Source organism: Hippoglossus hippoglossus, chromosome 11, assembly GCF_009819705.1.
Source record: "Hippoglossus hippoglossus isolate fHipHip1 chromosome 11, fHipHip1.pri, whole genome shotgun sequence".
In the NCBI taxonomy this organism is placed as follows: domain Eukaryota; kingdom Metazoa; phylum Chordata; class Actinopteri; order Pleuronectiformes; family Pleuronectidae; genus Hippoglossus; species Hippoglossus hippoglossus.
Genome location: NC_047161.1, coordinates 2,702,923 through 2,719,666, shown reverse-complemented (window position 1 = coordinate 2,719,666; position 16,744 = coordinate 2,702,923). Strand labels below are relative to the sequence as shown.

The window sequence follows — 16,744 nt, the reverse complement described above, 5'->3', positions numbered from 1 at the left end:
GCCAACAAGCAAAAAATATAATATAATTTCAAATTAGACGGTAAATGAAATAATACAACATAATTTAAACTTAAAACAGGTCGAAGTGACGGCAAAATAAAGGATAAATACTTTAGATAAATGATGGTTCCGCCCTGTTTACGTCTCCACAGGAAGTGCAGAAGGATCTCCAGACGAAGGGCGAGGGCATCGCTGAGGCCATCCGCTCAGTGGAGGATCTCCTGGCAGAACGCGGAGACACTCTGAATCCAGAGGAGAGGCAGAACCTCCAGGGGGCGCTGATGAGAATGAAAGAGCAGTACAGCGCCCTGACAGACACAGCCAACACGTCGGTGTCCGAGCTGGACACGGCCATCAACAACACCGTCCAGCAGAACACACAACGGGTGGGAACAAGAGGCTGGTTCTAGATGTACATATGGTTTATTACGTCTTCCTCAAGGGGCTTATTCGTAATATTTGTTCTCCTCCTCTTCTCCAGGCGAAGGCGGAGGAGGACCTCCAGGAGACACAAGGTCAGATCGACTCGCTGCTGAAAGACCTTTCATCCATGAACCAACCGGGAAGAAGAGGAGCCGGATCTGTGATGGCTCAAAGTGTGGTCGATGCACCGTTCTCACAACCAGAGGGCGCTGTCCTGTCACACACTGAGATGCTGCAGGTCAGGATCTCTTCTCTTTGTGCATTTTCCTCATCTTACATTATTACCAGTTTATGACCAGTAACCTTTGACCTCTCTTCCAGGCAGAGCTTCAGCAGCTTCAGTCCCAGCAGGCACAGCTACTTCAGATCACCCAGGCAACCCGGTCTCTTCTGGACCAGCCCGACTCGACCGTTCCTCCCGAGGAGAAGCAGCGTCTCCGAGCTGCCCTGGACCAGCTGCAGGCCCAGCACCAGGACAGCCTGCAGAGCTGCCAGGTACTGAACTCAGTGTGTGTGTGTGTGTGTGTGTGTGTGTGTGTGTGTGTGTGTGTGTCAGGTCTACAGGATGACATGTTAGAGTGTCGTAGTAAACTCTAAACGTTTCTTCCAGGACCGTCTGAGGAAGTCTGAATCTCTGAAGGACGAGTTCACGAAGTTCCTCCAAGAACAGGGAAGTCTTGGTGCCTGGTTGGAACAGAGCGAACAAGAGCTCCGTTCCCTGGGGGAAGGAGAAACCGACGCACAAGGACTGAAGGCCAGGCTGGAGGAGCACAGAAAGGTACACAAAATACACGACAATATACATTTACAAAAAGGTTGTGAAGAAACTCCAAAGCAGCAGCTTAGGCCTGTAACTCAGTCAAAGAAAGTAATCTGAGTGGCACAACCCTGAAGGACGGACATCTCACTCAACAGTATAAACTCTGCTCTCTTCTCAGCTCTGAGCGGAAAAATTCTCCGGACACAAAAAGTGCTTGATTTTGAGCATTAAGGAAAAAGCTCACAAACACACAGCAGCTACACAAAAGTCAAGAAACAGCTTTAACCTTCAGTAAATCCTGCTGTTGTTGCGTGTTGCCTGTAGGTGGCGCAGTTCAGTTGGGTTGTATTAATGGTTTTTTTCACTGCTTTGAAGTGAAGTCAATGGGCTGCGAAATATCACCCACTGGCGTCCGAGCCAAGAAAAACCACATTCTGAGAAACTGTGCTTTTACTTTAATTATCCACGGAAGATTGAGTTTCCACGCTCAGTTTCCATCCGACCATGTGCCCAGAAGTTTCTCTGATTTACACTCGCATCACTCACATCTGGGAAAAAGTCGAGTTTCTCATCAGGAGGCCCTTAATATCACTTTTGCAGTTTCTTATGTTTTTACTTACCCAGCCGGGAATTTGAACCCGAGACCTGCTTGTCACTAGTTTCCATTCATTCATGCACACAAACAAGAGTTTTTGACTGTTTCTTGAAATAGTACGTTTCTCTCAGACATACCTGCCAGCGTTTCACTGACCTCTCGATGTGTTTCCAGCTTGCTGAGGATGTGATTTGCCACAAGGCGGATCTGCGCTTCGTCTCCATCTCGGGTCAGAAAGTTCTAGACTCTGTTCAAGGGGCTCTGGAGCAAGTTGGAGGTTCAGATCCCGCCCTGGACAGCACCAAGCAGCTGGTGACCGACAAGCTGCATGATGCGAACCACAGATACACAACCCTACACACCAAGGTGAGAGATACTTGTAATAAAACATAAATAGTCATATATTTGCTTTGTGAATCAGTCATTCAAATTCTCTGTTGGCGTGTGCAGTCGTCAGATCTTGGCGGCCGTTTGTCCGGCCTGCTGGAGAGATACCAGCAGCACCAGGATGAGGTCGTCTCCCTCCACTCGTGGCTCAGCACTCAGGAACAGAACCAAAGCATCGCCAAGCCCAGCGGAGACAAAGACCCACAGAACCTGCAGAACACGCTGCGACAAATACAGGTGAGAGACGTGCGAATGAAACACAACACGAGTGAGAGTAAGTTAGGAAATAAAAGTTAATCATTATCTTTCCTAGCTGCGACTTAATGTCCTGACCAGAAGGTTTTAATTCAATCAAGTAATTAAAGTCTGGAAATGAAAGTATGAACCTTGTCTGATTTAACTCTTTTTTTCAGCTATAGAATGAATTAATTCAAATGCTCTGTCCTCAGCTGCTGCAGGATGAACTGGCAGAGCGCTCGGTGCAGCTGGAGAAGGTGAAGAGAGCCGGTCGAGATCTGGTCAGCACAGATGAATCCCCCTCCCTGAAAGCTGTGGACATCCTTTGTGCCGCAGGTACATTAATCTGCCCGACACGTCCACTCTTATTCTTCCCTGAGTTTGTGAATAACTGTCTTGTCTTCCTCAGATGGTTTGGAGAAGAGGTTTGGCTCCCTCTCTGCTTCTGTCTCTGAACGGGCCAAGCAGCTGCAGACGGCCGTGGCTCAGTCCGTCAGCGTCCAGGAGGGCCTGAATGCTCTGCTCAGCTGGCTCGACAAACTGGTCCTGAAGCCTGGACCAGTGGAGCCCACCGCACAGGCTCTGCAAGACGCCCTCACCCAAAATCAGGTAGGACTATTACCAGAGGAAAGCCGCAGGGTTTATTGGACAAAATAAAAATGGTGCTGTTTACAATCCCGACTTCTCCTCATCCTCAGAAACTCCGGCAGGAGCTGCTCTCCAGGCAGGGCAGCGTGGAAGCAACGCAAGACTCCATTTCCAAACTGCTCCAGAGCTCCGACGCTTCCACAGCCTCAGGCCTCCAGGGAGCTTTGGACGAGCTGACTCAGCGCTACACTGCAGCACAAGCCAGCCAGGCGGAGAGGGAATCTGAGCTCAAAGGGCTGCTGCCCAGACTGGAGAGTTACGAGCGGCTGGGGACCGACCTCCATGTCTTCACCCAGACCCGACTGAAGGCTCTGAGCCCGGTGGGCCAGCCAGACCGCAGCGTGGACGACTACAGGCAAACTGTCGAGGTCGGCACAAGAGTCAGATTAGTCAAATAACCTAATTTGAGTCATATGATATGACTCCTTAAAGTTTAACTCAGTTATAATCAGCTTTTTTGTCCACTGCATCTCTTCCCAGGAGGTGAGGTCGGAGCTGGAGCAGGAAGCCGGTCAGCTGAAGTCCTTCTGCAGCCTCGGCTCCGAGCTCAGCCAGTCACACGCTCTGAGTAACTCTCAGAGCGTATTGGATAATGTCAGGGGGGTGTCCGACGAGTTCACACATCTGGAAGCAAATGTCAACGAAAGGTGAGAACAACTGACAACCTTTGAAAAGTGCAGCTAGAAATGCATTTTTCATATATTTGCCGTGGATGTGAACAGATTTGTTTCGTCCTGGGCGACTTTCCAGTTTCTCTAACATGTCTTCTTCAATAAATAAAAATAATTTATCTCTTGAGATTAATAATAGAAATAGAAGAAGACATTTTTAATTCCTCTCCGTCAGTTGCACAATTCACCATGAAATACACAAGGTGGCACCAGAGACAAAGCTGTAAAAAAAACTGTTAGACTGGATTTATTGAATTAAACTGATTAGATATTGAGTAATAAATCCCTCCTCTGTAATCTCAGATATCGGTGTTGTAGTTTGTTATCATGTGTGTCTTGAATGATGTGTTTCCAGCTCCTGTACAGTGTCTGTAAGCATCTGTGTGGCCAGTGAGCCGATTAACCCCGGTGCTAATACAAGCAGAGTGGACGTGGCTCATTGTCCGTCCTATAAACGTCTCTCTCTCTCTCTCTCTCTCTGGAGTCTCCCGGCCTCGAGTCCCGGAGGAGGAGGAGAAAGTAGCAGCATGATAATGACACCGCTTCGTGCCAGACAACTTCTTCAGGGCTGTTTTGTCTTCAGGCAGTCAGCACTTTTTTCCGCCATAGCTCGAGACAGATCACGTACAGAGAGGAAGGAGGTCAGGGCAGAGTTAATGCTGCCTCGGGGCCAGTGAGGACCTGGAATACATCCTGTCAATACTATGTTTATGCTTTTGTGTGTAAAAATAGCCCCAGATAGACCATGTGACTGCTTCACTCTGAGTTGAAACCATAAAGATACGACTTGTTCCTTATTTACTCAACCTCCACTTCTTTCCTTCCCTCCTTCCTTTCCTCATCACCGCCCCTCCTGCCCTCTCTCGCTGTCCTTCATCCCATCCTCTTCCTCCCTCCTGCCCTCTGTTCTTCTGACACAGGTTCGCTGCCGTCCAGGCCTGTGAGCAGCAGCTGCTCAGCTTCCGCGGGCTCTCCGGCTCTCTGGTCCGGTGGCTCCAGACGGCACAGGAGCAGCTTCCCCCCAAAGAGGCCAACCTCAACACCGAGGGGCTGCAGAAACGAGTGCAGCAGCTCAAGGTTGGTGAAACGGCACTAAACTCTGCATCCACATGTTTTATTTGACAAAAGAAAGTATCGCTTGTGTTTTGTTTGACTCCAGTGATAGAAACTGAGTTGTTTTCCTTCAGGACCTACTGAACGACTGGGAGTCGCAGGGATCCAGGGCTCAGGAGCTGAGCAAGACGGGCTCCGAGCTGGAGTCACTCATCATCGACATCACCGCTCCTCGGACCAAAAGTGGTGAGAGCAGCCGATCAAAACAATCCTCCCGCTCTCCTTCAGTTTTACATGACTTGTTTTCCACGTGAGAGTATTTGAGCGATTCAGGTGAGATTTACAGACGATGTACGAGGGAGGAAAAGTCCACAAGAGCTTCAGAGAATCAAAAACCACAGGAGCAGGGAAGAAGAAAGTACAGAGCCAATCAGAACGCAATCGATTTTTATTTATTATACATTCAGCCTCGTCCATTTGTCCTCATATAGTTAATATACACAAATATATGTATTTATGTTGCTTTTTACATGGCAGTAAAGGTTTCCATGGCTTCTGTCCAGCTCTTTGTATTGAGCACAGTTGTTGTTGATGTTTTCTACCTGTTGGTGCATCACTGGTGCTGCTTGTGTGTGTGTGGCCCGGCCGTAGTGCAGCTGTCTCAGTCTGGTGTGTGTGTGTGTGTGTGTGTGTGTTTCTCCCAGGTGCCCCACACATCAATGGCTCAGCAGGTCCCAGCAGTGTCAATGGCATTCACACCTGCAAAGGTGAGCTCGTCCTTATCGTCTCCTCCCGGCTCAGCCTGAGAGATTCTAGTGTTCTCTGTGTTCTCTACTGTCGTGTCTCTGTCCGCTTTATATCCGTGCAAAACATCTGTCAGTGGCAAATGTGTTCACTTAATAAAACTTTAATAAAAAGGTTATTATCAACTACAGCCTTTATTATCCTACGTATACATTATTGCAGATCTGTCAACTCTTTCTATGCGTCTCTGCTCTGCTGCTAATCTCAACCCTCTTCTTCCCCGTGTGCTCTCAGACCTGACGGAGCTGCAGGTGGCCGTGTCCGACGTGAACGGTCGATACGAGACGCTGGGCGGAGAGTTGAAAGATCGTCTCAGTCGCCAGCAGGACTCACTGGAGCTGAGGCAGAAGGCCAGGCAGGGCGCGGACCAGCTGAAGAGCTGGCTGACGGACAAAGAGCAGAGTTTGAGACAGGGACAGACCGCCTCCCCCTCCAAACCTGAGGCGGTACGCGCCCAGGCCCAGGAGAACAAGGTAAAGGGGAACCAATAAAACAACCTGGTGTATATTACAGCTTCTGTCCTTTTTTTAAACCAAATAAACAGCAGATAAGACCCACACTGACACAAACATGTTATATCTGATAAACTCTTATGTTTTATCTTATGTACTGTGGGCCTGGACAAGTTAAGCTGCTGTTGTTGTGGTGCTCATCTTCCCTCCTCCTCTCCAGGCCCTGCTCTCGGAGCTGGCGGAGCACTCTGGGACGGTGGAGGAGTTGAAGAGCACACTGAGGAAGCTCATTGCTGACAACCCTGACTCTCCTGAAGCTGACAGCTGGAGACAACAGCTGCAAGAGATAGGTACGAGCTGCAGATGGCCCGTGATGGGAAGCCATTTTACAGAAAATGATAAACCAACTCAGGGGCCTGAAGACAGAAACTAATTTAGAACGATGAGAATGAGCAGCTACTTGTGATACTCAGCTGTCGGGGTCATGGAAATACTTTACGGTACTTTACAGCACAAACATTTTCCAAAAGGCCCCGGTGCATTGCTTCAGAATTTGAAGAGAAAGCGATACCAGTATTATCCAGGGACAGAGTGGGAAGTGTCATTTGTTCTTTTGTTCTTTTGCATACTTGATATTTTTACCAGAGCCTCGCATGAGGTAACACAGACAAAAATATTTAAAGTGAAATCCAACAAGGGGGCCTTTTATATTTCATATTTTATAAAGTCTTTTCATAGCTGTGTGAACTGCTACACACACACACACACACACACACACACACACACACACACACACACACACACACACACACACACACACTGGATGCCCACAACATGAGTCAGAGAGGAGAGGAAGGAGGAAAGACAAAAATAATGTTAAATCAAGGAAACTGATTTCTTCTCCATATAATGCTGATATCTGATTAACCTCATATACACTGTTATGTAACAGGACTTTTTATTGTAGACTTTTGTCACTTTTTAGTGAGACATAGAAACACAATTATGAACATTTGGTTTATTTTCCTCTCACTCTTTCCTCTATTCTTCATTTCTTTAGACTCCCGCTGGCAGACAACCAATCAGAGCGCAGCCCAGAGGCAGACGGAGCTCGAGACGTGTGCCGATAGGCTGGGCAGCTTCGCCTCAGCAGCCAATCAGCTGGGCCCGTGGCTCAGGGAGAAGGAGCTGATGATGAGCGTGTTGGGACCATTGAGCATCGACCCCAACATGCTGACCACACAGAAACAACAAGTGCAGGTGTGGTGCAGAGACACAAACGATGAACAACACTCAAAGTTCACAAAGTCACAATCAAGACAGAGAATCCAGCAGGAGGGAAAATATGCAACTCATGAATTAGTGATTCTATTTAGTGAAAGAATAATAAACATCAACGTTATGGTTGTTGATTTGATTGAGGTGCAGCATTTTTGTTAAAATATTCAAATTACAAGGTGTAAAATGTTATTTTAAACTATAATTGTAGATATTGATGTCATATAGAATTTCTCCACGAGTTTCTTCAGGCTTTCTTATGGTTTAATCCTCTTTCTTTCAGTTCATGATGCGTGAGTTTGACACCAGGCGGCCGCAGTTTGACCAGCTGACCCAGTCCGCTGAGGGTATCCTCTCCCAGACTGGGGACTCCGCCCAGGACGCCAAGGACCTGGCGGAGGTGCGGGCTGAGCTGGGCTCCATCTCGCAGCAGTGGGAAGACCTAACAGGCCGACTGACTCAGAGGTCCAGCCACATCGACCAGGCCCAGGGAACCAGCGAACGCTACCAGGTGAGACTAGTCCAAGTAGAGTGGTTTGAAGTTACACCATCACAGGATGATCCTCTAACCTCGCTCCTCTCCCTCTCAGGCTTTGCTCAGACAGCTCTCCTCCAGTGTCTCTGCTCTGGGCGAGAGGCTGGACGCTCAGGCCTCACTGAGTGCCCAGCCGGAGGCGCTGAAACGCCGCCTGCAGGAAACCGGAGAGATCCGCTCAGAGCTGGAGAGACGGCGGACCGAGCTCGCCGAGGCCGAGAGGCTCTGCCGCGAGCTGAGCGCCATCGTAGCTGAACCGTACCTGAAGGAAGAGCTGAGCAAACGACTGGAGAGCGTCGGCGCGCCACTGAGGAATCTGGAGGAGCGAGCAGGTTTGTGGAGTTTATTTGGTTTATCTGTGTTGGTCTTAATACGATCCCTCTTTAGCTCTAATAGGTTTATTGTTTCGGTTACAAGGAAACTCTCCTAACAAATCCACTAAAATAAACACAACAAACAGTCCTCTTTGTGGGTTTTTGTTTAAACGTCTCTCTCAGTGTTTGTGTTTGTAATCCCCTGCTCTGTGCTCTCCTCCAGCGGACGGCCTCTCTCAGCTCCAGGCGGCCCTGTCCTCCACCCAGCAGTTCCAGCAGATGTTCGAGGAGTTGCGCTCGTGGCTCGACAAACAGGCAGATCCCAGAGATTCCACCACTGACTCCCTGCCTTGCCAGCCACAGGCCATCCGCTCCCTGCTGGCACAGACAGATGAGCTCCAGCGCGGCATCGCCAGTCAGCGAGGCTCCTACGAGCTGATTCAGGCCGAGGGAGCGTCGCTGCTCGCCACTCTCCCAGCGGGCGGAGACGAACGGTCCACCCTTCAGTCTCGCCTGGCGTCCCTGCGACAGGACTGGGAGGGCTTGAACCAGAGGCTCTCTGAGCGTGAGAGCAGACTGAAGAACACACTGAGCAAAGCGGAGACCTACCAGCAGCACAAGGCAGAGCTCATCCCTTGGTTATCAGACTGCGAAGAGAAAGACGGAGAGATCCAGCCGGCGCTGGACTCGTCTGTCCTGGATGAAGCCCTGCAGAGGGCACGAGGTCTGTCACTTGACCTCGAGAGACGGCAGCCGCTGCTCGAGTCCTTCAACACTGCGGCCGATCAGCTGCTGGAGCAGTGCTGCATCGGGGAGGAAGAGGTACAAACCTGGTGTATTCTCAGTGATTGTGCAAGTCTCAGATTAAGTAAATAAAGAAAACTAAATTGATGCCAAACTAATTTCTTGTAGGTGCGAGATGAGAAGGCCCAGCTGAACCGCAGGGTGGATGGACTGGGAGAGAGGCTCCACAACCGCACCTCCCAGCTGGAGGAACTGGCCGGCCGCCTGAAGGAGTTTGAAGAGGGCAGACAGACTGTGGAGAGGAGGCTGGAGGCGGCCAAGCACCAGATCGAAGTGCAGGAGGCTCTGGGTCCTCAGGTACTGAAAACCAGTTGGTCATATCGTCATTAACACTCTGTGTCTCACAATGGTTTCAGTACAGAAGGAATCATATCTACTTCTCTCCCGTGCAGGCGTGCAGCGCTAAGAGCCTGGAGCGGTTGAGAAGTCAGCAGGAGAACCTGAGGTCCCTGCAGCCTCAGGTGGTCTACCTCCGAGACCTGGCCCAGGGGCTGGTGCAGGATGCTCCGCAGACACCAGGGGGCGGCACCGAGGGGGCCCAGAGGCTTCAGGAGCACGCCAAAGACACAGAGAAGGACTATGATGACGTTACTGACAAGGTGAGCAGCAGTCCTGGTCAGGAACAACAGGTTATTCAAATGTGAAGACATGCAGGTTTGGTTTGAGATGTTTGAGCAAATAGAGACTGAAGACAAATTCCCTCTTCCGTTCATATTCATGTGAATCATTCCAGGGTTTGAAGGACGTGTTTTTCTTTGTAGATTAGTTTAAGCACTCCGCAAAAAAAACTTCACTTCCTTCCTCCTCCAAGGTTTGACCAGAGGTGTCTAATTAAAGCTCATTTAATCCAAATTCTACTCGACCCACATATAAAAAGTGAGAAACTGCCGAACACGAAGAGACGAGGGCGACGAGAGCCGTCACCACAGTTCTGACTTAATGTAACCTCCACAATTTATGCAGTCTGGAGTGAAGAGATGTTCTACAGGGGGAACTATTTATACCAAAGGGGGTCACTGTGTGTGTGTGTGTGTGTGTGTGTGTGTGTGTGTGTGTGTGTGTGTGTGTGTGTGTGTGTGTGTGTGTGTGTGTGTGTGTGTGTGTGTGTGTGTGTGTGTGTGTGTGTGTGTGTGTGTGTGTGTGGTTGCTTAGCAGACAAGTGTCAGTGGGTTGAGAGAGAGCAGAACAACTATAGCTCCCAGAAGCGATTGAGCCTATTACAGTTGCACTCGTCATATATGGTCATTGTGGAAATTCAACACTTAATCATTGTTTGAAATGTAAACCCGAGCCGCCAGAATTCAGCACCCACACTATTGCATCTATTCTCTGCAATACGGCGTCTAAATATTCCATTTAAGGTCAAAAACATCACATGAGCTCAGAATGTGTGTTAAAATGTCCTCGTTACCCGCTGAGCTGTTTTATTTCTCTGTTTGAAACGCTGCTGTGCTGCAGGAGATCGGCCTTCTCTTAGATAATGCTCCTCTTGTCTCCTCCTTGCACCTACACTGACTGTGTCTATTTTTACTTGCTGTTGGAGTTGCATCATTTTCTGCTTTCGTTACACATGATTCTGTTCCAGGGATTTTTTTTTTCCGGAGAAAGTTACCACACAAGCTTCTCTTTATCTGGTTAATTTGTGGCGTGAGGAGGCTTATTACACGAGTATCATCACTGTCCTTCATATGTAGTACATTTATAGTTTTTAGAAAAATTACAGAATAGACAGATGGTTCATCGCTGGAAGGCAGAAGTTTAATTCTGTACTTTTGAATTGTGATTCACTTAATTCACGTTTGAATCTCCTCTCACCTTTTGTTCTTTCTCCTCCGTCCCCCTGTCGTCGTCCACCTCTCGTCGTCTCCCTCCATCATCAGATCGAACACTGCTGCTCCTCCCTGGAGTCCCGTCTCCAGGGCGTCGGCGAGGTCCAGTCTCACGTGCGCGACGTGTTCTCGCGCCTCGCCGACCTTGACGATGAGCTGGACTCCCTCAGTCCTGCTGGACGCGACGCGGACTCCCTGGCCTCTCAGGCAGACACTCTCAAGGGGTTCCTGTCCCGTCTGACCAACCTGAGGACGGAGCTGGAGGGTCACGGGTCGGAGTGCACCACCATGCTGCGGCGAGAGGGCTCCTCCCCCGACCTCCTGGCTCTCAGGAGGGAGACGGAGGCTCTGAGCCGCCAAGCCGGCAAGGTGAGGCAGAAGGAAGATTATTCTCTTTATTGTTAATCTGATCCAATCTAAGTCTGCATGAATTGACTCTGAATTCTGTTTTGTTAGCTGAGTGAGCGCAGCCAGGCCCGGTTGGACCAGATCGAGGACGCTGCGGGGAAGGTTCAGGATTTCTACCGGCGGGTGGCTGAGCTGCAAGGCCTTCTGGGTAGAGCTGAAGAGGGGCTGAACGCACAGGGCCTGGTCGGCACCGAGGTGGAGATGATCAAACAGCAGCTGCAGGAGTTCAAGGTAGGACAGACGTTCGCTGGTGGTTACTTCCGTGGATGTGACGTGTGCAGAGTTGTGTTTGTGAATGTGTGTTTGTGTAGCATTCAGCTCTTTGTGTTGAGGATGGTCACAGATTCAGATTGAAATCTGATTCGCAGCAGTTGTATTTCATTCTTTATCTTCTCTTTCTGCATTATTACATTTGGTCTGGTTCCAGGTTTTCTTTGTCATGTACGAGTACTAGTCAAGTACGTGTTGTTGGCGTGTTGTTGGCGTGTTGTTGACGTGTTGTCGACGTGTTGTCGGCGTGTTGTTGGCGTGTTGTCGGCGTGTTGTTGGCGTGTTGTTGGCGTGTTGTTGGCGTGTTGTCGGCGTGTTGTCGGCGTGTTGTCGGCGTGTTGTCGGCGTGTTGTCGACGTGTTGTCGGCGTGTTGTCGGCGTGTTGTTGGCAGTTATAATGTCCACTCTGTTGTGTAAAAACAGGAGAAAATCAAACTGAAATCAGGGTCAAAAGTTTGAACGTGTTTGTCCACACTCTCTCTCCCTCTCACCATAAAATGAGTTTACACAGATAAGCAGGAATTCTTCAAGTTTACGTGTGTGTGTTTTTGTGTACGTGTGTGTACGTGTGTGTGTGTGAGCGATGAATAGTGACATTCAATATTTATAGAGGCTCTGAGCAGATCTGTGTCCATCGCTTCCTTTCGCTCATTCCTCTAGAGACCATGAGGTCAGAGAGTGTGTGTGTGTGTCTGTGTGTGTGTCTGTGTGTGTGTGTGTGTGTGTGTGTCCATCAGACATGGTGATTAGTGGAGTCACACATTTCTTTCAAATCTCTGACACGCTGCTCAATCACACAGTTGTTGTTTTTTTTGCTCTTTCTTTCCAAAAGGATAATTATGATTCTTCTTCTGCATTTTTCTTCACATTTTCACTTATTGAGAAATTCATTTCATTTTCAACTTTTGCTTCTAGACAAAAATTTTTGGTACATGTTGAGTAGAAATATATGATTTTCCACTAATGCTGCAACTAATGATTATTTAAATATTGATTAATGCATCTCTGACCGTTTTTGATTGATTTTGTATTTACCTGAACTCGATGTCACTTCCTCACAACGTTACACAACCCAAAGATTCTAATCGTACACAGATATAAAATGGAAATCAGTAAATCTGTTTCTTGGATGAATTCTGAACAAAGGGAGGAGGAGAAAAATAAATCCTGCCAAGTTTCTCTAACTTCTTGTTCTTGAAAACATAATGTTTGGTTATTGAATGCATGTTGTGTCCTTGCCCAGACAGAACTTGTTCCTGTGTTTTAAGAGAAATAGATTTTTACTGTCCTGAATTGTCTCGGAGCGGAGCTGACCTCAGGAATGTTCTCTGTTGGAACGTCCTTTGTGTTTCACTGCGTTGATCCGCTGCTCGTTTCGTGAGCACAGACCTTTCTTTCAGTCTGACCACTATCATTAAAGAGCACATTTTCCTACCATGATGTCACATCCTGTCCACTTTCAGAACCGTGTGAGGTATGCACGGATTCCTCACCCCACCGGCACACTTAGCACTTCTCTGTCGATGCTCCCAGATCGTTCTGCTGTGTGTAAAACGATCGATGATTCGTGTGAGAGCTAATCACATTCACGCGTTTGAAAAACTGAGTCGTGTTCGTGCTCATCCCCCCAGAGAGCGATCGGCTCCACTGCTGTTCAGATCTGTGGGTGGATCAAGGAAATTTCTTTTATTTATTTTTTACTCCTGATTCTCTTTGGGCTCGTTCCTGCTCTTTCATTCTCACTCTCTCTTCTTCTTCTTTTCATCTCTTCATTTCATTATTTGGATATTTCCTGAAGCCTCCTCGCTGCCCTCACATCGCTCTCTTGTGCTACTAACCTCTTTACCTGCTCCTTTCTTCCTCAACCCCCCCTCCGTCTGTTTCTGGGTCTTTCTCTCTCTCTCTTTTTATCTTTCCATCCTCCCCCCCCCTCGCAGGTCTCTTAATGAGAGCGAGTGCAGTTTCTTGTGTGGCAGAGAACAGAGGGAGGAGATAAAGAGGCGCAGAGAGAAGGATGAGAGGGAAGAGGGATTCAGAGGGAGCCTGTGAAGCGCGAACAGGCGACACATGAAACAGATCCAGCTCAGACAAAGAGTGGGAGGCTGTGACATGTGTTTCTCCTGGTGCACAGTTACATGAATCATGTCACGGATCACGTCTACAGGTGCACTGACATGACGAACGACTGAAGAAATACTCACGTCAGCAGTTTGACACGATTCTAAAGGGAAGTTCATTATTTTCTCCTCGTAAAATCGTATTCAACATGGAGACATTTCAAATATCAACGTAGAGGGACTGAATACTGAGCTCTTCTTATACAGGAAATAGCTGAAAAAGGAAATATTGATTAAAAACAGATTGGTCTGCTGTACAATATTTATCTAATGAACAATTTTTAGTTTAAATCATATATTTAATAATGTAAATATATATTTATATACCGATGCCAATATCAGGAAGTTAAACATTTCTGATAATGATACGTTGCCTAATATAAAATGTTGTTATCAAACCCTTATGACAAAGTGTCATTGAGTCTTGATAGTTTTAAAGTATAGTCATAAACTTTGTTATAAGTAATTACACATAAAACCTAGAAAGAAAAACAATCAAATATATAGAACTTAAAAATGAGACAATAAACGTATTTTTTTATTTAAAATATAAATGTCGTCTCTGCATTGTTTATTTTGTAGAATACAAGTTTCCATATTGTCTGATTAAGGATTTATTTTAAACATTCGGCTCAGATGTACTAATACAGACTTACTAAGTAAAATTATAAAACAAAAACAATCTATAAAATGTATCAAGGTAACCGCCCATTGAATGAATACGTTATTTACTTTATATATTTAATAACATTTCTAGTTTGCGTTGCGTATTATATTTGTTCTGTCTCTCTGCCGATGCCCTCTTTTAAAAATCCATAAGATCAGAGGAGCAGGAATCGATCAGAAGGAGACGTTCCTCCATTGAAGCTGTACCAGCGGGGGCAGAATGTATAATAGCTCCTGTCTGCGGGGGGGGGGGGGCAGAGAGAAGTGGTCTGTCACTCTATCTGGGGGCAGAGGGGTATTTATAGGAGGGCAGCGAGGGGAGGACAGCAGGAGAGGCTAATGTGGAAACAGAGAGAAAAGGAGTCGATGTGCATTTTGATCATGAGGCTGCACAGAGGCAGGCGGTCAGATAAGGAGGTGATTATGTTAAGTATATATCATGTTCTTATAGAGGTGAATTTCTTTCATCCTCCCTTTGAAGCCTCCTCCTCTTCTCTCCTCCTGCTTTGTCTCCTCCTCCCTCTCTCCCTCTCTCCCTCGCTTTCACTGTAACTGATCCAACTCGGCTCATTTCAAACCTAAACATGTCTGTCTGGCTCCAAAAGAGACCCGGCCTCCCCCTCGCCCCTCCCCCACCAGACCCCATTTCCAATCCAGAGGGATGATGTCATACCACCGCTTAGAAAGACGAGGGGTGTGTGTGTGTGGGTGTGTGTGTGTCTTTGTGTGTGTGTGTGTGTGTGTGTGTGTGTGTTTTGTGAATATGGGTGGACGAGGGGTCCTGGGAGTGGGAGGTGACGTAGTGGGATTATTGTTTAAACTTCCCAACAGTGATCTCACACTGGATCACTGGGTCAGGAGAGAAAACCCAGTTCCTCCTCCTCCTCATCTCTTTCGATCTTTTATATCGTTCATAATGCAGCTTAAAGTAAATCTTGTGAAACCTCAAAGACAAAAAACACTTTATTGTGAAACCAACATGTTTTAGCTTGTGTTAAAACAAATGACAAAAGTTATAGGAAAGAAGATAAGAAGAGAAACTTGTGTTAATAACAGTTTTTTTACCTTCTTCATTTACCGTTTAAATATAAACTGCAACAGAAAATCTCTTTCAATTAGATTAAATGTTATTTGCTTACATGTTCTCAAAGCACTTTACTCAGAAGATTTGAGAACTTCGCTCTTTATTAGATAGAAACTTGTTCCTGAGTATCGTGATGGAACCCCGTCGACGAAAAGACGATCACATGGGAACTCTCAGTTTTGAGGTCACTAGTGAATATGTGAATGAGGGACTGCTCTCAGATCAGTTTGTATAATCGTCTGTCCAAACCAGTCCGACCCCGAAAGAAAACTGACCGAGCCCAACAGACACAGGCCCAGTGTTTTACCTGATCACAGGTTCAGTGTAGATAATCCAACGTGAAGCAACTCTACCAGAACATCACTTCAGAGCACGGACACGTCCACCAGGTCCCGAGGAGGGGCTTGTGTCGGGTAGCATCACTATTTCAGACACAGCCTTTTTTCTGTCTGTCTGTCTGTCTGTCTGCCTGTCTGTCTGCCTGTCTGCCTGTCTGTCTGTCTGTCTGTCTGTCTGCCTGTCTGTCTGTCTGCCTGTCTGTCTGTCTGCCTGTCTGCCTGTCTGTCTGCCTGTCTGTCTGCCTGTCTGTCTGTCTTTCTGTTTTCCCCAGTCAGATTTTTGCTATCTATCCTGTTCATGTTTATACATGGGCATCCTGTCTGCAGGTATGTGCTACTGTGGAATCTGTGTTTGTATTTAGGTTTGCTCTGTGGGCTGATGAGAGGTGTGTGTCTGTGTGTGTGTGTGTGTGTGTGTGTGTGTGTCTGTGTGCGTGTGCGTGCACTCTGCATCAGAGGATGCTTCTAATTCCTGTCTTTTTCGGGGTGCAACCGGAATCTCAGCTGTCTCCTCACCCCACCCTCACACACACACACACACACACAAATACACACACGCACATTAGGGTGTGGCATCAACATCCCTCTGCATGTTCCTGACTCCCTCTGTCCCTAAGCAGCTGACATAGTCGCTGGGTGGGATGAGAAAAACACACACACACACACACACACACACACACACACACACACACACACACACACGGGGGGGGGGGGGCATTACAAGACTCTAAACCTGTAGCTGCAGATGGACATTCCAGGGAAGGGCTGGTTAGTCTGGGTGACAGCAGAACAGGAGGCGTGCGTGTGTGTGTGTGTCTTTGTGTACATATTTCTGTCCTAAATCATGACTGCCAGCCTCCCCCTGTCTTCACACTTTCTCCCCCACCTCCTTCTCCCCCTCTCTTATTCTATCTCTCCACGGACTCTCCTCCTCCTCCTCCTCCTCCTCCTCTTCCTCTCATCCTCCTGAAGCCTTCTCTCCTCAGAGTATCTGTGACTCACTGTCCTTCCCCACACCGACTGTGTCAGCAACTATTTAATGATGGGTGTAGAAGTGGAGCCAAACTGGGG

General features: G+C 47.7%; 2 protein-coding genes across 31 annotated transcripts in view; one reads left to right on the top strand and one right to left on the bottom strand.

Moving 5' to 3' along the window:
- LOC117770959 (tapasin-like) overlaps positions 1–16,744 on the bottom strand; it is a 1,175,540-nt gene that overhangs the window by 467,136 nt on the left and 691,660 nt on the right. The window lies entirely within an intron of this gene.
- The window catches only part of macf1a (microtubule actin crosslinking factor 1a), a 183,517-nt gene that overhangs the window by 121,280 nt on the left and 45,493 nt on the right, over positions 1–16,744 (top strand). For 29 of the 30 annotated variants that reach the window (XM_034600785.1, XM_034600784.1, XM_034600788.1 and 26 more), the window contains 23 exons: positions 153–386; positions 482–661; positions 745–918; positions 1,034–1,201; positions 1,953–2,144; positions 2,229–2,402; positions 2,615–2,738; positions 2,812–3,011; positions 3,101–3,418; positions 3,531–3,697; positions 4,642–4,798; positions 4,909–5,020; positions 5,479–5,541; positions 5,813–6,051; positions 6,251–6,380; positions 7,091–7,290; positions 7,592–7,819; positions 7,899–8,175; positions 8,381–8,979; positions 9,070–9,258; positions 9,354–9,560; positions 10,842–11,159; positions 11,247–11,429. In XM_034600785.1, the coding sequence (XP_034456676.1) occupies positions 153–386; positions 482–661; positions 745–918; positions 1,034–1,201; positions 1,953–2,144; positions 2,229–2,402; positions 2,615–2,738; positions 2,812–3,011; positions 3,101–3,418; positions 3,531–3,697; positions 4,642–4,798; positions 4,909–5,020; positions 5,479–5,541; positions 5,813–6,051; positions 6,251–6,380; positions 7,091–7,290; positions 7,592–7,819; positions 7,899–8,175; positions 8,381–8,979; positions 9,070–9,258; positions 9,354–9,560; positions 10,842–11,159; positions 11,247–11,429 (4,833 nt within the window). The remainder of the gene's footprint in view (positions 1–152; positions 387–481; positions 662–744; positions 919–1,033; positions 1,202–1,952; positions 2,145–2,228; positions 2,403–2,614; positions 2,739–2,811; positions 3,012–3,100; positions 3,419–3,530; positions 3,698–4,641; positions 4,799–4,908; positions 5,021–5,478; positions 5,542–5,812; positions 6,052–6,250; positions 6,381–7,090; positions 7,291–7,591; positions 7,820–7,898; positions 8,176–8,380; positions 8,980–9,069; positions 9,259–9,353; positions 9,561–10,841; positions 11,160–11,246; positions 11,430–16,744) is intronic. The other variant, XM_034600766.1, reaches the window with a different exon arrangement.